At 48.3% G+C, this 22,772-nt stretch overlaps 1 protein-coding gene across 1 annotated transcript; it reads left to right on the forward strand.

Annotated features, from left to right (window-relative positions):
- The first annotated feature begins 8,242 nt into the window (after positions 1-8,242).
- LOC123067725 (GDSL esterase/lipase At4g10955-like) lies at positions 8,243-11,100 on the forward strand. Its single transcript, XM_044490397.1, has 3 exons — positions 8,243-8,331; positions 8,635-9,018; positions 10,485-11,100. Exons 1-3 carry the CDS (start codon positions 8,243-8,245, stop codon positions 11,098-11,100), a joined length of 1,089 nt encoding a protein of 362 aa, XP_044346332.1.
- Positions 11,101-22,772: the final 11,672 nt, after the last annotated feature.

A 22,772-nucleotide genomic window follows, 5' to 3' on the forward strand; every position in this document is an offset into this window, starting at 1 on the left:
CATCTACTTATTACTTCCCTATGCCTTCCTCTAGGCCCAAATAATGGTGAAGTGTTATGTAGTCGACATTCACATAACACCAATAGAGGAAAAGACAACATACATCTTATCAAAATATCGAACGAATACCAAATTCACATGACTACTAATACAAGACTTCACCCATGTCCTCAGGAACAAACGTAACTACTCACAAAGCATATTCATGTTCATAATAATAGGAGTAATAATATGCATCAAGGATCTGACCATATGATCTTCCATCAAGTAAACCAATTAGCATCAACTACAAGGAGTAATCAACACTACTAGCAACCCACAGGTACCAATTTGTGGTTTTGATACAAGATTGGATACAAGAGATGAACTAGGGTTTTGAGAGGAGATGGTGCTGGTGAAGATGTTGATGGAGATTGACCCCCTCCCGATGAGAGGATCGTTGGTGATGACGATGGTGATGATTTCCCCCTCCCGGAGGGAAGTGTCCCCGACAGAACAGCTCCGTCGGAGCCCTAGATTGGTTCCGCCAAGGTTCCGCCTTGTGGCGGCGGAGTTTCGTCCCATAAGCTTGCCCACAATTTTTTCCAGTGTAAAAGCCTTCATATAGCAGAAGATGGACACCGTGGGGCCACCAGGGGGCCCAGGAGACAGGGGGTGCGTCCAGTAGGGGTGGGCGCGCCCCCCACCCTCCTGGCTAGGGTGTGGGCCCCTCATGTATTCTTTCGCTCAATAATTCTTATTAATTCCAAAAACATGTTTCGTGGAGTTTCAGGATTTTTGGAGCTGTGTAGAATAGGTTTCCAATGTTCGCTCCTTTTCCAGCTAGAATTCCAGCTTCCGGCATTCCTCCTCTTCATGGTAAACATTGTAAAATAAGAGAGAATATCCATAAGTATTGAGATATAATGCGTAATAACAGCCCATAATGCACTAAATATTGATATAAAAGCATGATGCAAAATGGGCGTATCAGCGCCGAAATGTTCTGTCGCCGTGAAGTGGAGCATCGGCGAAGTAGTCGGCGTAGAGCATGCAGTAGCCTTCGAGTTGCTGGTTCTTTTCTTTCACCCACCCCGGCGCCGAGCCACCTCGCCGTGGCTTTTCATTGCTCGCCAGCAGCTGGGCGAGGGCGGCGAGCACCATGAGATGCTCTTCTTCCTGGACGTCGGCCTCGGCTTCCTCCTCCAGCAGCGCGGCGAGCACTTCCTCGTCATCCGATTCCATCGCCGAGGCAGGCAAATCACCGAACACCTTGCGCCCGGTGGGCATGCACCCGCCGCTAAACTGCCCCTCCGCGTCCGGAAACGGCGGCCGAAAACGCCCAGCTGCTGTCCGAGGAGCTGCCGCGGTGAACCTCTACTATTTTTCCGGCGACGAATGGCTATCTACCGGTGAAGGGCGGCGGGCGGCGCCGGGATATAGCTAGTGGCGGCCGAGAGCGCGGGGGGTGGGAGGCGAGTCGGGGAATAAAATCTTGACTTTTCACCTGACGACATGGGCCAGCCGCGCTTTTCCCTTGCGCCGGAGCCCCCAAGCGCTCTGAGCGCGCCGGGTTCGGCCTGCGCCCGCCGGGCATAAAAAAGGTCCGAACCGGCGCTTTCCGTCGTCCCGGGGGCGCGACTGGGGCATTTTTTTGGCGCCTGCGCCAAAAAAGTCGCCTGGGGAGGCCTGTTGGGGGCGCGGCTGGAGATGCTCTTAGCTACATGGGGAGTTTCCATCTCCCCTCGGCCGGCTGTAGTTGGTGTTGTAGATGAGGCGCGCAAGGCGTTGGATTGAGGAGAAAGGAGTAGGGGGGTGGAGAGCAAGGCCATTTATAGAGAGAGAGGAGGAAGCGCAACACCGAGAGGAGCGGGCAAGGAACGAGGGGAGGCGTCGGATCTGAGCCTGATCCGCGTGAGGCGAGCAAGGGCCAATAGTAGATTGGATCGCGGATAAACTACGGGGAGGAAGGGAGCCAATGGTTCAATTATGAGGTAATTGATGAAGATGTGCCTCGTGCTACGGGTAATCGTCTTCCAAGAAAAGGAAGATGAAAGACGGTCTGTTAAGTTTCCTACTAATAAGACTACCCATAATGGGAGTAACATAGGTAGTAACATCACACATATATCTAGATAAAATAGATGATGTGGCAAGCAATAAATGAAGAAAGAGAGACATGTAGTAACATAGCTAGTTACTACTAGTATGAGTAACATCACACATATCAAGGCAAGATGAGTCTATAGCATAATAAATGAAGTGTTGCATGTTATCACACATATGTTACTCCCCACTATAGAGGTAATAACATAGAATAGTAACATGGGCATGTTACTACTCTATGTTACTGCCCATTGTGGCTAGTCTAAGCAACTACGAGGTGAGACTCCCTAAAATATCGCCAGCCAGAGTTTTCATGCAGGCGCCCTAATCAATCCTGTTAATTGTTAATCAATCCTAATTAATACTGACGGAGGGAGTAGGTATACTACTCCTAATAAGCAGCAAGCAAATGAATCATATCTAGAAAAAATTCCGTCACGATCCAACAGTATACCTATAGAGAGAGAGTATTGTCTATGATCTCATAAGAGTGGTGCTGTGATGAGATCGTATGGGATATGACCGACACATTATCAAACAAGTCCTGATCAGGCCTATGTTTTTGGCAACACAAATCAAATTGGTAAAAATGTCTGGCACTGCACTATATGCTCCTTTCCTTCCTCTTTTCCCCCTTTTGCTGCCGGCTTGTTGTTGTTGTCACTTCTTTCTTCCTTTTCACATTTTGTCTACTAGTACTTGCTGGCATCTATGATTTGAGGTGAGCTATGATGATCCTAGCATTTCTTTTCTGTGTTGATTTGGGTCGGCCAGATTTGAGGATTTGGCAAATATATATAATTTGAGCAAACCCAAGGCGAGGTTGCTCACATTTGATGTCATAATGGCTATAGTTTTACAACCCTTGGGGTGGACGACCATATCAGATGATTGTCTAATTATTTGGACATTAATTCAATTTGGTGCCATGCCACAAGACATACAATAAAACAAAATGTGCCAACACAACTAAGTACTCTCTCGATCTCTAAATAAACGTCTTTCATTTAGTACAACTTGTATCCTTGTATCCATCAAACATCCGATAAAATAAATAAATGTGCTACATGAAGTTAATATCCACGGGAATGAGTGTGGATTTACATGGCAACATGAGAACTTATGCAAGTATGTATGCGTACCAAGTATTTATGCGTCCAAGACAAGAATAACCGACAACTCAGGACATGGCAACATGAGAGCTTGCTCCTGTTAGTTGATAAAGCTAATCAAACATGAAAGCCACTCAGAAATTCATTCATTGAGCTCTTTGGGATTTAGGAATTCATGTAATTAATGCAGGTCAAGGATGATACACATCACAACAACGCATATTACAAATCATAATACCAAGGCATGGTTACCAACTCAGGCAATCATACTACCAAAGCAAGCTAAACTGTTTACCACAATTCTCGAAGAAGTTAATCAAATACCACAACAAACTAAGCCCATCAATATAATCAAAGACGACGCCCGCAATTCCATCGATCATGATGGCCTCGGGGATCATCAGGACATCATTCTTCAGGAAGATCACCAAAAAGAATTGAAAAGTCTCTCACCGCGGCCAACCATCATGCACCACGTGGCCGTGCTGGCTCGCAGCCATTCTCTCGCACGTTAATGTGTGTGATGAGAGAAAAGGCATTAGAATTACTCCATAAAGCTTTATTATGCATAAAAACAGTATAAATAACAGTAGGAAAACATGATGCAAAATGGACGTATAAACTCCCTCAAGCTTAGACCTTGCTTGTCCTCAAGCGAAAACCGAAATCGAAAAGCATGCCCACATGCTTAGAGAGAGAGAGGAGTCGATAAAAACAAAATACTGACATAGAAGCATCATGCATATTATTATAACAGCAACAAACTTTATCATAAAACTTTTATCACCTAATTTTTATCATATAACTTTTATCATATAACTACTAATGAACAAGTAACAATTCATCACAACATTGAAGTATAAAACATAAACTCTATTGAAAATCAACAAACTATGTTCTCAGTCAACTTTGCAACTACAATTCATCATATTTTCAGGAAGGGTCACGTATCGGAGCCTTTTGGCAAGTCCACATACTCAACCATCTTTTAATCTTCTATGATTGCTAACACTCACAGCATACCAATGAGCAAAAAGTTTCAACCAGACACATAGAAAGATAGGGGGGTTATGGTTTCGCCTCCCAACGTATTCACCTCAAGAGTGATGCCAACAATAATAACTCATGCTCACTCATATCCAACTAGATATATGTTCCTAGATCTTTCCTCGCCACATGATGCTTGCAAAAAGAGAAAATAAAAAGAAATAGGGAAGAATACTTTGACTCTTGCATAAAAGTAAATACATAAAAGTAAAAGATAGGCACTTTGCAGAGGGAAGCAGAGGTTGCCATGCGCTTTTTGTTTGTATGCCAAATCCCTTAATGCAAAAGAATGTCACATTATATTGCCCCTTATGATAGCAACCTTTATTATGCAGTCCGTCGCTTTTATTACTTTGCCATCACAAGTTCGTACAACGCTCACTTTTCTCTTACACTTAATGATCCAACACATCTAGAAGCAATTTTTATTACCCTATTGCACCGATGACAACTTACTTGAAGGATCTTACTCAATCCATAGGTAGGTATGGTGAACTCTTAAAATAAAATTTTGGGTTAAGGGCTTTTGGATGCACAAGTAGTACTTAGTGCGGAATTTTTGGTTAGCAAAGATTTTGAGCAAGCACCACATGTTGAAGGATCTATGACAATATAACTTCTATGTGAATATGAACAAACATAAACCATTACATTGTCTTCCTTGTCCAACGTCAACAATTTTGGCATATTTAATGGGGCTCACAATCATAGAAGACATCCAATATAGTGTATTTCATGTGAATCTTCTCTTCCTCCTTATTAATTCTGTCATGAATTGCATCATTGACCAATGCTATGTTTGTCAATCTTCAATAATTTTATTACTTATACTTTTCCTTATGTGATGTCATTACTTACCATAAGACTAGCATATGATATTTTTCATTTTATTTTCCTTTTATTGAAACAAAAAAGTAAAGAAACAAAACTCAAACTGCTCATTATTATATATCTCGCACACGATTACATAGAAAGAAAAGATCACTAAGCAAGCACTTGAAGATAGATCAAACTAAACTTTTATTTAACTAAATCATAGGATAACTAAAGATTGGACTAAAATAGATAAAGGCAAAGAAAGTGGTGATGATATGATACCGGGGTACCTCCCCCAAGCTTGGCACAAGCCAAGGGCAGTGGCCATACCTGATATATACTCAAATCTCCTTTGGTGGTGAAGATGATGATGATGGTGGTGTTGCCTTATTCTCCAATAAATTCACGAGTACCTCCTTCAAGCTTTGAATCTCTCGAAGAGCTCGGTGAAGTAACTCAGTGTTCTTCTCTACTTCGGCCATAATATGTTTATTCTCTGGTCCCCATGAGTTTGTCCCTCCATCACTTTCTCTTGGACGAAGCAGGTGCACACGAGGAGGATTTTTGAACCCATAATTGTGAATCAAATTGTAAAAGTTATTTCGATGTAACCTGTGTAGAGGCCTCCTTAAAGAGGCCCATCCAACGGTCCAGATAATGATACTATATGCAAGTACGAGCCATATCGCTGCTCTCTTGAAATCGATCATTCATACTCCCTCCGATCCATATAGTCCCTCATAACATATTTCATACATATAAAGATGATATAAAAGTTATATTATGTGTTAGCATTTCCCAAAATACACCATAATAATTAATTAGGATAATCGATTTTATGGCCTGAACTGAACTTTAAAGTGGTTAACAGGAACAAACAATAGCATAATTGAAAACTACACATTTTTTTGACCAAATTACATATACAAATTATTTTAATCCGATTTACGGTTGCAAAGTTATAGTATAATCATGTTTAACATATTCTATGTAAATAAAAAAGTCAGGGACATAACAGGCTGAAAACGTAGCGAACTGGGCCTACTGCAGCTGAACACTGAATACTAAATGGCGCCCAGGCGCGCGTGATAGCGGCTGCCGCAGTTGGGCCAAAGCCCAATAGAGAAAGGGCACTTGATGTTGGTCCGTGGGTTATTCGAAGAAAAAATCAGTGGCTTTTTTGTAGAACATATGACGACGGACGGGCATAAGCGCTCCATACTTTATTAGTAGGTATACATAATAACAAGTGCTTTGAAATTTGTTTCCGTTTTATTAGTTGCAAACTCGCTACTTTTTGGTAGCAACTGAGCTACAATACTAAACCTGGGTGAGCCACTACAAAGCAAAGCCCACTACTTGTTCTCTCATGATCCAGTCTGGTCTTAATCCCTCATTGTTTTAGCTAAGGTTTGGGCGGGCCATGTCCCATTTGGCTTGGCTGTAGCTCCCCTAGTGCTGATTGGTGTGTTTGTTCTCCTTCCTCTGTTATATATGCAGGTGGAGAAAAAATGACTGATCTCAACAAGCTGCATCCTGACCTAAATGAGGTAACTCGCAGTCTCAATGAGCCGCCACACGATGAAACATCGGAAGCTCTCCTTGTCGACGGTGGAGATTATGTGCCGCCTTTTTGTTTCACACAACCGGATCCTCGAAGGATTTCTATATATGGTGGTCGTGTTGTAGGGGTGTCATCTGTCCCTACTATCGCCCGTTGAACCAATTGTTTTTGTGCAGTCAAAGAGTCATACTCTAACTGACATAGACACTTGGAGAGCTGCTACTGGACCTACCGAGATTGAACTCAGAGTAGGTGCTCTTGGCGGTAGTGCACATGGTGACGAAGATGATGATGCTTGGTCCCAACCAAGGGAGCCATATGTGGGTTTGGGTATTTGAGACAAACAGTCAAGACGGGCGAGGATGTTGAGTTCGAGTAACTCTTATATGCGTCCAATATGTGAGTTGTTTATTTTCACGATCAGTATGTGATGGCGTTGAATGGATATTCTGGAAGTTGGGAGCGTAATCTAGAGTAAAGGAGTAACTTAATTTTCCTGGAATGTTGACTGTGAAGAAGACGAGAAGGGACTATAGTTGCAGATGGAGTCACATGGAGTCTGTGAGTAGCAGCGGTGTGCATGGTCTAATCTCAAATCCAATATACATGAAGATTCAACATAAAAGGTGGTGGAGAATATTCGCCGAGATGAAGTTTGTTAGAATTGTGTCGAATATATTTGTACAAGGTAGGTAACAGTTGGACTTGGAGTCGTACAGTGTATAGACAGGGTATGATGTATTGTTCTATTAGGACACTTGTATTATAAACCTCTTATATAATGCAGGGGTAGACAATGATGTAACATATGCCAACATAATAGCATAGGCTTGCAGGGGAGCCGGCGGCGTCTGCCGGTGCCCGGGTGACTGGTATGCGATATTGTGATGGTGTCACGGGAAGGAGCATCTGTAGTCAGGCCCTCGAGATGTAGCCATATCGATGAACCTCATTAACAAATCTCGGTATCGTGTCTTGTGCTACGCGTCTTGGATTATTCTATAGCGTGTTTTTTAGAAAAATCTAATGAACATATGGAACCTTAATAAAGCTTGAGTGACCAACGTGAGTCTGTGCGAGTGCGCCAGCCATTTGATCGGGTCGGCCGGCCGAGTATCGGGGGCCTGAAAGTCTTTGAGAGCACAGAGCAGAGTCAATTAACCAAACACATGCACTCGACCGGGTCTCGTATTGACGTTATCTCTCGTGCGCGTATGGTGTTAAACAATTGCAAGGGGTGTTATCTCGTGCGCGTATGGTGTTATACAATTGCAACGGGTACGTCCTACGTACCACTCGACTGGGTCCATATGCGGTGGACCTCGATTGGACTGAATTAAGCCGATGTTTTTCTTTTTGCGGAGAAAAGTCGATGGTTAATTTTATTAAACCAAGTGGACATAACTAAACCATTGCGGGAAGCATCATTAGCAGGTTCCACTACTCGTAAACTACTACTAGGAGTTCAAGCCCACCTATATATGTGCGTCTTGTTGTAGCAAGTTTACGCAGCAAGAGAACAAAAAGCAAAAGCAAGCTCAACTTGTAAGCTACCTTGTGCTTAATTCGTCTAGCTAGCTAGCTAGCTCGATCCAGATCCAGAGCGGAGCATTGACCAATGGCTTCACACGTTCACCCCGCCGACGCCGACCGCTTCGATGTCTCCGTGCCGATGCGTATGATTTCTCCGGGAACTAGGATCGACTGGTACTACCTCCGTCTAGGATCATTAGTGTTCATCGTATTTTTGTTAAAGTTTGACCACATTAATGCATTTAATCAGAAATCATACTATTGGATCTTTATTCGAACATATTTCTTAATGATATTATTTTTTCTATATATAATTTAATATTATTAGTTAAAATCATGATCAAAATATGACCTAAAATACCATAGACTAGTATATCAGGGCAGAGGTAGCATGTTTTAGTTACATACAGAACTCATCATTTTATGAGTCGTAATCAATCAAACTGATCCATATATATCGTGTGTGTATGCTCACAGGGACAGGGAGGAGCACCGGCGCTGCATCGCCGCCTGCCTTGTCAAAGGGACGTACGTGCTCGAGAACGACAGGACACTGTGCAGGATAGAGCCGAAAGCGCTGGCGCCGGCGTGGTGGAAGAGCTTCCACTTCGACCTGGTGGACGTGCTCACAGACCGCTCGTTCATGCATAGGCGTGATCAATTCATCTTCGGCGCCATCTTTGAGCACGTGGCCCCGGCTCCTCGCCACCCATCCGCTCCGCGCTACATCGTCGCCTTCCGAGGAACCATGCCGCTGCATCCCAAGGCGGTGCATGACTTCTGCCTCGACTTCAAGGTCATCTTCAACACGCTGCCCGACTCAAAGCGCTGCAAGCGCGCGCGCCTCGGGGTGGAGAGCCTCCTCGCCACCATCCCCGCCGACAGGGCCGGCCCTGGGGAGGGGCAGGGGGGGGCGGCCGCCCCGGGCCCCCAAAATCCAGGGGCCCCCCCGATAGTTAGGCTATAGGCCTATGGCCCATACTAGGCAGACGCGCGCTAGGGAGCAGCAGCTCGATCTCCCGATCCCAACGATCGAGTGTTTGATAGAGAGATCAGCGGAATTTCCTTTAACGTAAAAAAAAGAGCGATCAATTAGCTGCACGGGTGATTTCCTTCCTATTCTGTTCGACCATTTCATCAGGTAGGGTCGATCACGCAACGATTCCCGGGTCCCAGCCTAGCTGCAGGCCGCCGACGCCGCCGTGCACACACGCACGCACTCCCGCCTGGCCGCCTCGCCGCCCCCAACCCCATGGTAATATCCTTCCTAATTTGTGTATGTTCGCCCCTGATTTCAATTCCGGGCCCTGTTTGGCATTTGCTCAATTGTTCTCCCTCAATCGTCTGTAGACTCTAGGCGCTGTGCAGACCCCCTGTGTACTGTATACACACACGCACTGAAGTTTGATCAGCACTCCGTCAGGTATTGCGATATATTCATATAATATTGATACAAAAAAAAATTCCTTTGATGCATAGCCGGCACTGTTCAATAACTGATAGAACAAATTGTTTTGTTTTCAGCATTGTGTGTGTTATTATGACGTCCTCCAGTAAGAGGAAATATTTTAATGTTTTTGACTGATACGGCGATCACTTATTTGAATGATAGATTCAAATAATTCATGGTGTTTAAAGATATATTCTGATTTTTATCGGGCAACCTGATGTCATTAAGTGACAATGAACTTGAAGAATGTTGCATAAAATTTGCAGAAACTTTCTCTTAATGGTTCATCTAATGTTGAGGTATACAATCTTATTTCTGAATGCAATAGCAGTACACCTGCTTTTTCCCTAAAAAAAACAATCTTATTTTTGAATTGATGATTATAAGATTCACTTTGTCAGATGGTGTAATGTCTGCTATGGAGATTTTCGGGCATGCCAGAGAAGTTGATTGTTATCCCAATATCTCCATTGTCTATCACATCTTACTTACTGTGCTTGTGACGGTCGCATCGGCCGAAAGAAGCTTTTCAAAGTTAAATTATTGAAGAATTATTTGAGGTCAACAATAACTCAAAAGAGATTAAATGGCTTGGCTACATTATGCATCGAGAAGAAATTATTGGATGGGATTAACATCGACCCCATCATATGTGACTTTGCATCGAGGAATGTTAGAAGAAATTTCAAGGTAATATGTATAAATTATTTCATGCATATACTAATTTTGGATGCATTTAAGTGTTACTGGTAATAATTTATATATACATTTTTGAGAAAAAAATATACATAAATATACATATATTACAATGAGTGTATATATATTAAGGGTCCCCAATTTTTAGTTCGCCCCGGGCCCCCAAAATCTCAGGACCGGACCTGCCCGCCGACTCCGACGTCTGGCTCACGGGGCACTCTCTCGGCGCCTCGGTGGCACTAGACGTGGGGCGGGCTATGATGCTGGACAGCAAGCAAGGGCGCAACCTGCCGACCTTCCTCTTCAACCCGCCTCAGGTGTCGCTGGCTCCGGTGATCAACAAGCTGCTCCTGTCGGAGCCGGTGAAGACGAAGCTGCATGACGCCAACAACCTCCTGAAGGCTGGTCTCGGGCTGGTCCTGAGTCCCCACCGGAGGCACATGGAGGAGGTCTTCCAGAAGCTGTCGCCGTGGGTACCCAGTCTGTACGTCCATGACAAGGACATCGTGTGCCAGGGCTTTATCGACCACTTCGAGCAGCGGAGGCAGCTCGATAAGAGCTTCCACGGTCTCGCCGGGTCCGCCGTAAAGCTTTCGTACCGTGACATGCTCTACTCGTTCGTGCGTTCCAAGGAGAAGGAGCTGCCGCACCTTCTGCCGTCGGCGACGCTGTGGAGGAACTCAAGCATGGACAAGGACGTCAACTGGCTCCACCGGCGGTTCCACGCGCACGAGCTGCAGCAGTGGTGGAAAGCGGATGCCGACCTCGGGTTAAGTCCCAGCAGCTATAGCCTATAGCTACCATGCAACTTCTTCTCACCAAATCACAAACTAGCTAGCTGGAAAGCTAGATTTAGCACAAGATATGTTGTTGCGTGATCGCAGAAATTTCTGCCTGGCAATCATTCAAAGTGTTTGCTGGTTGGACAGACCTTGGTACCTTATTACTCAGCTCAAGACTAATGGTATTGAGAGGGTGTTTGTTTTCAGGGACTTATTGGTTTAGGGACTTAAAAAAGTCCCTATAAGTCCCATCTAAACCAAACAGGAGAGACTTATAGGGACTTAAAGTGGGCATTTGAGACTTATGAAATAAGACTCTCAAGAAAAGTCTTATATGGACTTATAGTTGTAATGTGGTCTTATAGGGACTTATAAGTCCCAGGAACCAAACAAGTAGGGACTTTTTAGAGACTTGTGACTTGTAAGTTGGGACTAAAAAAAGTCCTAGGACTTATGAACCAAACAGGGCCTGAGGTCCCCGTTATCGTTTGTAAACTCAATCTTGTGCATACCCTCTCCCAGATGCTCCCACGTGTCCCACCTCCCCATCTGACGATATCTGCTCCTCCGCTCCCTTCGTGGCTTCTCTCGGCTCGGAAACAAACGCTCGGCTCCAAACTACATGCGATCCCGGCTCCTTGACGAGACGAGGCCCACGCAGCCGAGTCGGCTCAGGGCATCCCTTTCCTTTCTCTCCCAGCCGCCGGAGTCCCCTGCCCCGCCGCCTCGTGCGCCACGATGGAGGACAGGACGCGCCCGATCCCGAGCGAACCCGTATCAAGTAGGTGGCTTCCTCAAATGATTGATGGCCTCGCCGCTCGCCCCCTCCTTCTCCACCTCAGGCGGCGGCCTCTCACTCCACCACGGGCACCTAATGCATCTCACCCAAAACTGGCAATCCCCCTCCCTAAACACCCCAATTGACCACAAATCTTATAAAAAAAGGTCTTATTTAAGTATATGTGCTGTTCCAAGGTTGGCACGGTTGTTAGATAGTGAATTGTGGTTTACAAACTGTCGATTCTATTGGTGGTTCTGTACATAACATGGGCTGATATCGTTGTCCTGATTCATTATGGCACTCTGAACATTGAAATTTTTCCTTCAATTGCTTATCCGGTGGTGACTCCTGCTGCGCTTGCATTGTTACTGAAAATAGTCAGAGTGTATAAGACAGCCATAGATAGCAGTATTTTTTTTCTTGCGCAGAGCCTTAGATAGCATTTGATTCAGGAAATCATGCATAGTGTTCACCAATGCAGACCACCAATTTACAAACAGCACTGAATCTGGAGCACGCTGCCACAATGCCGTTCATTGTCCAATGAAAGTTTTTTCTTATATAAAAGACAACTTCAAAATTTATTCGGATTTTGAGCGAAACAAATAGACAACAATCCGAATGATTCAATTACCTTGTATGAGATGTGCTCCGTATTCATTTGTTGGGCAGTGAACACAAATTCTTGTTCTGTAACTCGACTGCATGATAGAATAAACAGAGGAAGCATAAGGGGAAAAGTTCAATGCCTCGTATCTGATTATTGTATTTGTTTATATGAACCTTGCCTGCTTATAGTATATACAATTCCAATGATTTTTCTGCTGTGTGTCAAGTACGTACATGACCAAACTCACATTCTGTGCATGTCCTTTACTATCTTGGAGCAGCTTCATGTATAAAAGCTTGTGGCAGACTTCAAGGAGAAATTGTCAAATCCACGACCGTGAGGGACGAGGGAACAAAGAGCAAACACATACTCGTTCAGCAGCCACGCTCCGCTGGACTAAGACCCTCAAGTACAATACTGCAACAAAACAGGTGCTGAGGAAACCTTTGGAGAAGACTCCATGCTTCCTGATGGAGTAGACTTGGCCTAGGAATGTCAAATTTTGTAAATTTGGTGTTGGACAACTGTTGTATCAGTGTAGAGCTGATTGCTCTCCTGGACAACTGTTGCATTGGTCGTTGCAACGAATTGGTGCGTCAGCGACGGCGGCGGAGCAGAGCGTTTCTTTCCAACCGCTTCCTTGGTACCGTTTGCCGCGGACTTGACGGCTGCAGGGCCGTTTGAGATGGAAGAGATCATCGCGGATCGGCATGCTGACAGAGAGGCAGATGACTTGTCGGGAATTCTCACGCTCGCTACGCCGGAAACCTTCATGGTGGACGAGGTCAAGGTCCTCATCGTCCTCTTCGGAGCTTCTCCTAGGTCCAAGTAAGCGATCTTCTTGCCGGCAGCATTGGTTGTGGCGATTCTAGCGAACGGGATAAGCGCGGGTCGGTGCGGCCGCGGCTGCGGTGCAGAGCGTTTGTTTGCTACCCCTTCCTTCGTAGCCTTGGTCCGGTTCATGATGACAGCGCCGTCTGACGTGGAGGAGATCAGCGCCGATTGGCATGGCGACAGCGAGGGCGACGCAAAGGACTTCCTTGCAACTCTCTCCTTGGCCACGTTGAGGACCGTCCTGCGGCGCTCAAGGTCACGACGGATCTGGTCGCGCAACGCCGAGGAAGAGCACTGCGCCATGAGAGCGGGCGTGCTGAAGGCTGCGCGGAGGAGCGAGACGAGGGCTCGGCGAGGATGTTTCTTGTGTTGCGAGTGCCCTGAGGGAGCCGCCCCTAGGCTTATATCCAGCGGAAGGTCGCTGAGGTGGAGTCGGACTCGAAGAGGAAAGCGTGCATGTCAAGCACTGCGTCAAGTCTTGGATCACTGCTGCACCCATTTTCCTATCATTGCGGCTGTCTAATCCAGCCATCCTCCTGGCCTCCTCCTTGTTCTCTTCCTCCAGGCATCATGTGCGGCAGAGCCACCAGTTCTTGGAGCATGTGATCAGGTTTACGTGATCCAAGCCAGCGGCAGAGCCACCATGGTCGTCCTTGTAAGAGACATTGTCAGATTCAGGCATGGCCATCCTTCTGGGCGATCCTACCTGCGGCAGAACGGTCCGACGGCGGACATGCACTACCGGAACAGGGCTTTACGCCGACAGCCAAATATATGCCGACGGCTACCGTCGGCCTAGTCCGAGCTATGCCGACAGCTAGCTCCTGGCTGTCGGCGTACAATGGCCGTCGGGCTATCCGCGTCTAGGCCGACAGCAGCCGTCGGCATATATAGGTCGTCGGCTTATCCCAGACTACGCCTACAGCTGCCGTCGGCATATATAGGCCGTCGGCATAGATGCGGGCCCGCTGACAACTGTCATCACGGCCGGCTAACGACGTCAAATCTATGCCGATGGCCGTGACGGTGGCCGTCGGCATAGATACGGGTGACACGTCACCGATCCAGAGCGCACCGACCAGGAGCTATGCCGACGGCGGCCGTCGGCATAGCCGACACGTCATCGATCCGCGGCGCTGTCCATCTGCCCCGGCCGCACCTATGCCGACGGCTTTGCCGTCGGCATAGTTTCTTTTTTTTTCTTTTTTGCCATATATTATTATTATTATTATTAAGCATACAGTATGTGTTAATAAGCATACATATAGATTGTGTTAATAAGCATACATATAGTATGTGTTAATAAGCATATAGTATGTTAATAAGCATATAGTATGTGTTAATAAGCATACATATAGTTTTTTTTCTTTTTCTTCACTGTTTTATTTATTATTTTTATTTAACTAACTTACATACAGTATGTGTTAGTAAGCATACATACATTATTTTTCGGTTCTGTACAGAGCGTTGTGACCCCCCTCACGAACGGTGCCGCCGTCAGCCGGCAACTGGAATGGGGAACAACCGCATCGGGTCTATACGAAGGGGACTTTGCTCCAAGTGTTTATATATATATATCGGATGACCTACCACAACCGGATGGTGTTATGGCATGTCCGAAGAGGCGGCACGCATCTCCGGGGTGTGGCCCCGCCACGGACGGCGCCGCCGCCGGCACCTGGAGGGGGGGAACGGACGCGTCGGGTGTACATGGAGTGAATTTAGCTGTGGGTTTGGCCCGGATGTTGCTCCCCGGTGTCCCTCTGGGCCGACCTGACAGAACCAGGTGGAGAGGTCCACTGGTCAAAGCCCGTCCGTGGGAAGTCAAAGGGCTAGATCTCGTGGTCAACCGCTCCAGGGTTAGACGGGACGGGGGCCCTGGGGTAGCAATGCCACCGGAGCGTCGTACCGCGCCCTCATACATGCGGGGTGGTGTTGTGGCATGTCCAAAGAGGCGGCACACGTCTCCGGTGCGTGGACCCCCTCACGGACGGCGCGGCCGCCGGCACCTGGACGGGGGAAACGGACGCGTCGGGTCTACACGGAGTGGATTTAGCTGTGAGTTTGGACCGGATGTTGCTCCCTGGTGTCCCTCTGGGCCGACCCGACACAACCGGGTGGAGAGGTCCACTGGTCAAAGCCCGTCCGTGCAAAGTCAAAGGGCTAGATCTCGTGGTCAAGCGCTCCAGGGTTAGGCGGGACGGGGGCCCTGGGGGGTAGCAATGCCACCGGAGCGTCGTACCGGGCCCTCATACAAGCAGGGTGGTGTTGTGGCATGTCCGAAGAGGCGGCACGCGTCTCCGGTGCGTGGCCCCCCTCACGGACGGCGCCGCCGTCGGCACATGGAGGTGGGAAACGGACACGTCGGGTCTACATGGAGTGGATGTAGCTGTGGGTTTGGCCCGGATGTTGCTCCCGGGTGTCCCTATGGGCCGAACTAACACAACCGGCCGGAGAGGTCCACTGGTCAAAGCCCGTCCGTGGGAAGTCAAAGGGCTAGATCTCGTGGTCAACTGCTCCAGGGTTAGGCGGGATGGGGGCCCTGGGGGGGGGGGGGGGTAGCAATGCCACCGGAGCGTCGTACCGGGCCCTCATACATGCGGGGTGGTGTTGTGCCATGTCCGAAGAGGCGACACGCATCTCCGGGGTGTGCCCCCCGTCACGGACGGCGCCGCCGCCGGCACCTGGAGGGGGGAAACTGCCGCGTCGGGTCTACACGAAGTGGATTTAGCTGTGGGTTTGGCCCGGATGTTGCTCCCCGGTGTCCCTCTGGGCCGACCCGACACAACCGGGTGGAGAGGTCCACTGGTCAAAGCCCGTCCGTGCAAAGTCAAAGGGCTAGATCCCGTGGTCAACCGCTCCAGGGTTAGGGGGGACGGGGGCCCTGGGGGTAGCAATGCCACCGGAGCGTCGTACCGGGCCCTCATACATGTGGGGTGGTGTTGTGGCATGTCCGAAGAGGCGACACGCGTCTCCGGCGCGTGGACCCCCTCACGGACGGCGCCGCCGCCGGCACCTGGAGGGGGGAAACTACCGCGTCGGGTCTACACGGAGTGGATGTAGCTGTGGGTTTGGCCCGGATGTTGCTCCCCGGTGTCCCTCTGGGCCGACCCGACACAACCGGGTGGAGAGGTCCACTGGTCAAAGCCCGTCCGTGCAAAGTCAAAGGGCTAGATCCCGTGGTCAAACGCTACAGGGTTAGCCGGGACGGGGGCCCTGGAGGGGTAGCAATGCCACCGGAGCATCGTACCGCGCCCTCATACATGTGGGGTGGTGTTGTGGCATGTCCGAAGAGGCGGCACGCGTCTCCGGTGCGTGGGCCCCCTCACGGACGGCGCCGCCGCCGGCACCTGGAGGGGGGAAACTACCGCGTCGGGTCTACACGGAGTGGATGTAGCTGTGGGTTTGGCCCGGATGTTGCTCCCCGGTGTCCCTCTGGGCCGACCCGACACAACCGGGTGGAGAGGTCCACTGGTCAAAGCCCGTCCGTGCAAAGTCGAAGGGCTAGATCCCGTGGTCAAACGCTACAGGGTTAGCCGGGACTGGGGCCCTGGGGGGTAGCAATGCCACTGGAGCATCGTACCGGGCCCTCATACATGCGGGGTGGTGTTGTGGCATGTCCGAAGAGGCGGCACGCGTCTCCGGGGTGTGGCCCCCGTCACGGACGGCGCCGCCGCCGGCACCTGGAGGAGGGAAACGATGCGTCGGTCCCTCATTTTATATGTAAACAAAACTTTTCAATGCGGATGAAAATAATATACACTAAAAATATATTTGAAGACAGTTAATAATATTTTTTAAAAAATGTTAAACATGTATAAAAGTTGTTGCAAAAAAATATATATATAAGAAGAAAAAATATAAGCTACCCCTTCCCTCGCCCCTCCCCCTCCCCGCCTACATCCCCGCCTCCTTCTCGCGCCGCCGCCGCTGCGACGCCGTCGCCAGCTCTTCTCCGCGCCGCCGCGACCACCCTCCTCTCCCGCCAGCGCCGTCCACACCCGTCCCCGACCGGCCCGTCCACCCTTCGCCGACGCCCTGCCCATAGAAATGTTGCTGACCATAGAAAAAATTCGGTTCAGAAAAAATATACGTGATATTTTAGAAAATTGTTGTACAATATAAAAAAAGGATCATGTAATTAAAAATAATGTTTCAAACCATTAAAGAAAATGTATGGTACATTTTAAATAATGTTCATGCATGTCAAAAATATGTATACCATGTATCATTTTTAATATAATTATTTATCATGTATCATTAAAAAAAAAGAATATGCCTACGGCTAAGCCGTCTGCATAGGTGCCACATGGTGACCTCAGTTATGCCGACGGCTTAGCCGTCGGCATAGAAACCCCTTATCCACTCGCGTGACCCAGGCCACTCATTCTTTCTACCCCAACCCCGACCAGCTGCGCGCCGCCGCTGCACCCCCCGACCCCGACCTGCGCCACCGCCGCCGCACCCCCCGACCCCGACCTGCGCCGCTGCCGCACCCCCCGCCCCTTGCTGCCGCCGCACCTCCCACTCCCCTGCACACCCCTTCCCCTGCCGCCGCCGCACCTCCCACTCCAGCCGCGTCGTCGCCCCCGCCTCCACACCCGCCATCGCCGCCGTCTCCACCTGCCGTCGCTGCCCCGGCCTTCTCCCGACCCCGCCGCTGCCCCGGCCTCTCCCCCGACCGCGTGCTGCCCCGGCCTCCCCCGACCCCGCCGCTGCTCCTGCAGCCGGCCGCGGCTGCTGCAGCCGGTCGCGGCTCCGGCCGGCCCTGTCCCTCCCGTCCCCGACCGCCCCTGCCTCAGCACCCCCTCCACTGCCGCGCCCCCTGCCACGCCCCTCTCGGTGAGTTACTTTTTTTCATTTTTTTCATTTTTTTGCTACTGTTGGATGGATGAATGAATGCATGGATGGATGTTGGATGTTAGATTGTTAGTTTAGATGATGATCTTGTCATTTGAGATCTTGTCATTTGGATGTTAGATGGATGTTGGATGTTAGATGTTGGATGTTGGATGTTATATTTTTATCATGATGATCTTGTCATTTGAGATGTGCTCCAAAATTGGTATAAGATGAGTGGTTATTTTTATCATGATGATCTTGTCGAAAAAATTGAACCGGACAAAATTTGACACTTGACAAAATATGATTTTTTTCATAGTTTTAAGTGTCAATGCTTAATGTTAAGTAGATATGTGAGATGTGCTGCAAAATTATGATATGATGAGTGGTTATTTAATCATGATGATCTTGCTAAAAAAATTGAAGGACAAAATTTGACACTTGACGAAACATGATTTTTTTTCATAGTTAAAAGTATCAATGCTTAATGTGAGGTGATGACCTAATTTTTTTTCACTCGGTGTAATTAACAGGATTTGTGGTGTTCCATCTTCGTGGAGTGATCGTCGACGTTGGAGGTGTTGGTCCACGATCGTCCCTCTCCTTTGATCGACTACATCGGAGGGTGAGCAACAATTTCATGACCTCGTCCACTTTTTTTCCATGTCACCAGATTGAATTTTCACATCAAGTCGCGTCACCTAGGTCTCCCGTCTGAAAGGGTTGCATCGATAAATATGCATTCAATTGCATATTTATCACCGCAGCTCTTTCGGATTGTCCAGCGCTTTCCACGAACAGCCCGAGGATGTGTAGATTGGGTACGTTGTTCATGCTCTACCCCGTTCCGAGACAGGATTTCGGCGGTGCCTCCCTGTTGTTCTCCGGATGCACATTCTCTCGGCATTTTGCCGAGATGTGTATTTGGAGAACATCGGGGAGGTGCTGCCGAAATTTTGTCTCGGAATGGGGTAGAGCATGGACCGTACTCAATCTACACATTCTCGGGTGGGATTAGGACCCATCTTTACCTATTAGAGATGTAGGTGGATTAAATGTCGTTTCTCGTCAACCTTGTAAAAAATAAAATATTGATGTGGGTAATTTGAATGAATCCTTAATTTTGTTGTGTGGCTTCCAATAAAGCAGAGATGGCAGATAATCAGTGGATGTATAGTGGGTTTTTTCATCGGAATCAAGTAACAACAGAGTGGGTCGAGAAAACTGATGTGTTTTTGAAAAAGATATTCCGTAGTCCAATGAGGATGGTGCCAGAATGCCCGTGTGCCAAATGCAAGGAGGGAGAGAGCCAATACTACGGCAACACTGAGCAACACTTGGAGTCTTACACTCAGAACTATCAGAAGTTGCATCCGGGTGTTCCCGTTCCTGAGGTCGCCCAGTCTCAGATCGACGACACGGCGGTGGTGGCCATCCAGGGTAAGTCCCATGGCCGGTATCCGTGTTTCGATGGCTTGATCACTCTGTCGATCTCGTACACACGGCTTCGAGCTACCAACCCGAGCCCGTTAGAGAGTACGGGGCGTTCACAACCTCCCTTAGTCTGCCAATGTGCTATAAGTACTTCCCCTTATCTTCTTTGTCTCTATCTTCACTACTAGGGAAAAGGCTAGCAGCAGCGCGGGTTTTAGGTGTATCAGTAGCGCGGGGTGGGGCACTACTAATAAGGCGCTACAGCTAACGTATAGCAGTAGCGCGTTGCCACCGGCGCTACTGCTACACAAGTGTAGCAGCAGCGCGGTTACTGGGAGCACGCTACTGCTAGTAGCTCTAGCGCCCTTTGCAGAAACGCACTACTGCAATAGAGGCGCTGCTACTAACTTCTATACACTCGCTACTGCTAATTTAACAGGTTTTTTATTTTTTTTGGGCATATTTGTTTTGTATTTGAACAGGCTTTATAGAAGAATCTTTAGCACATAGAAATGTCATCATGATACACATACAAATGCCTGCGAGACCACGAATATAATCATAGCATATACATACAAATAGTCTCATAATAATCATCATCCAACACAAAGTGGTCTCTCGTCATCATCTCGAAAATAGTGATACAAGTCCTTGATTACTTGCAAATACATCGTCATCCATCTAAACAATGGTATACGCGAAAAGAGCTATCACTTTGAGTACATGAGTTCGTATCCCTCTCTCGCATTAGCGTGAACCTAAACTAACTACTGCCTGTCGCTCGGAAACCGGAAACCGGCAACACCTGGGCCTGACACTCCGGCCACTCATCGTATATATACTCCTGGTGTAGCACTTCTTCGCCATCGATGATCTATGCACCTGCATCGTCACATGAGTAGATGATATGCAACATATATAGTTGAGCAACAGAAAGAGACAGACTTGACAAAAATAGAAACAACATATCATAAGCATAAATAACAAAGTTCATCGTAACCAAAATGCCCTAACTAGAGTGATCTTCGCTAGTCGAGGAGGACAGTTTAATTACATCACAAATAAAGTTTCACTGCGCATAACTCAAAGTTTTGTCATACAGAAAGTATGGACTAAACAGACACATTGTCATATATCGACAATCACTCCAACATGCCGTGCCATCCATCGAGGTCAGGGAGATAGTCCCCGAGCTTAGCGAAAGGCTTCATGTCGAGACGCTGAGAGGCTATGCATGTTCGGACGTCTTCCCGCGACATTTGTCCTCCGTAGAACATCCCTGTTTTTCTGACGACCTCTTTCATGATGATTTGGGCAAGTTCGCGCTGGATGTTATAGAACTCAGCTCGAAGTCGATGATCCTCGATATCTCCTATGTCCTTTGCCCATTGCAGAATATGGGCATCGCCAGATCTAGGTGACATGTGAAGGTTCTGGTGATCCCGTCTGTACTCCAGCATGTGGTGTAGGACATAGAATCCATCATTAAGAGAATCGTTTGGTTGCTGGATGCAGCAGAAGTCGGTCTTATGGCTGAAGGCGGCCCTGCCGCCCCTTCTCTTCTTGTCCCTAACCTCTCCACCCCTTGCTTGGTAGTAAAACATAGCACTGTCGAGAACATCTTTGATGTGGGTGTAATCCTTTTTGTGAATGTTCTTCGACGAGTCCAAGTAAAGAGCGTGGGAGATTCGGGGGTAGAGGATGATGAGGACGGCGGGCCCGCTGCTGCGCAAAATAAGTACACCTCAAATTAATTAGCCTCCACCGTGCAAATGAATTATTGAAATCAAAGGAAGGATAGCAGCGCGGATGACTTACATGGGATGATAAGGCACGAGAATCGCCTCCTTGTCCTTATTGGCGAGCATGAAACTGACGATGTAATCCGTCGCGTATTCACGCTGCTCTGCACAGACTCCCTAGAAGCTCTCGTGCATGTAGTACGGGTCAGCGACACATATATGACGTATCTGCTCAACCCCAATGATGTAGTTCATGTGCAAGGCATAAAGGCGGACAAACGTAAAATCCAGCTTCTTCACGTGAAACATGTCGAATATGTAATCGACTCGGAGGAAGAACTTATCCGCAGGGAAGCTGTCGACGTACGACATTTGCCGCGGAACATTAACCACATAGAGTGGGTATCCTGGATCTTTCGAGGCGATGAGGCATTTCTCTACCTGCAGCACATCGTCATGAAGTCTCCTTGGATCGCCGAATCTGGCCCGTAGCACTGTTGCAGGTAGGATTGGTTGACCGGGGATATGCCATTTATCCGCATCGGGGATATCTATACGGTCCTGAAGCCGAGGCTGCTGAGGCGGCTGGATCATAGAATCAGCTTTTTTGCCTTTCCTCGCTCTCTTCCTAGACTTCTTACTACTGGAAGGTCGTCAATAACACATTGGGACGGCAATTCAGGCACCGACTCATGACACTCAAACCCTGAGGAGGCGCCAGTATAGACATACTGTTCAGCGCCATCGTCATCCTCATCCTCATCCATGGCGACGTCATCAGCGACTAATGGAGCCTCCTCCTTACCCCGTCCGCTATCACCCAACCTGACACTCGACGCTAATTGGGTAGGTGGGGTGTTGATGTTCATACCTTGCTGAGGCTTCGTGCTCGTGGGTGTGCTCCCGGCCGCCTCCAGACGAAGCAGACTCTTTGGCCACAACAGGACCCACCCATTGCAACAATCACCAAGCCGCCGCAGTGTCTCCTTGTCATCCACCAGTAGTGTTGGAGGAGGCAAATTCTCGTGGCCCGGTTCGACACTGGCCATGGAAACCTTGAAGACGTTCAGGGGGATCGGCCGGCTGTGGAACAATGGTTCCTTCGGCTTCATTATCGTCGCCTTCCCCACGGCCACCTTCTGGTCGCCGATGGTGTACAATATGGTGCACGGGGTTTCGTCGGCCTGGAAAGAAAAGTCTGCGACGTGAGATATCCGTAAGGCAACGAAAACGGGAGATTATACATTTATATTGAAGGGGGCCGGTGTGACAGATACCGTGAGGGCGTCGAGCTCAGCCAAAGATGAAGCACCGCCGAGCACGTCCGGTGCGGGAGCCGGTGCAGGAGCAGGTGCTCCCAAGAAGTCAGCAAGGGCAAAGTCCTCTGCATTTTTTTCTGGATTTTTCCTTGTCCAAGTGATAACGCCCATCACCAAGGAAGTAG

Source organism: Triticum aestivum, chromosome 3B (genome assembly GCF_018294505.1).
Source record: "Triticum aestivum cultivar Chinese Spring chromosome 3B, IWGSC CS RefSeq v2.1, whole genome shotgun sequence".
In the NCBI taxonomy this organism is placed as follows: Eukaryota; Viridiplantae; Streptophyta; class Magnoliopsida; order Poales; family Poaceae; genus Triticum; species Triticum aestivum.

What these genes read in the sequence shown, in the direction of transcription:
- LOC123067725 (XM_044490397.1), top strand. Translation starts at nt 8,243, where the DNA reads ATGGCTTCACACGTTCACCCCGCCGACGCCGACCGCTTCGATGTCTCC. An exon ending in CCGGGAACTAGGATCGACTG is followed by an intron (nt 8,332 to 8,634) that starts GTACTACCTCCG and finishes GTATGCTCACAG; the next exon opens with GGACAGGGAGGAGCACCGGC. An exon ending in CGCCTCGGGGTGGAGAGCCT is followed by an intron (nt 9,019 to 10,484) that starts CCTCGCCACCAT and finishes CTCAGGACCGGA; the next exon opens with CCTGCCCGCCGACTCCGACG.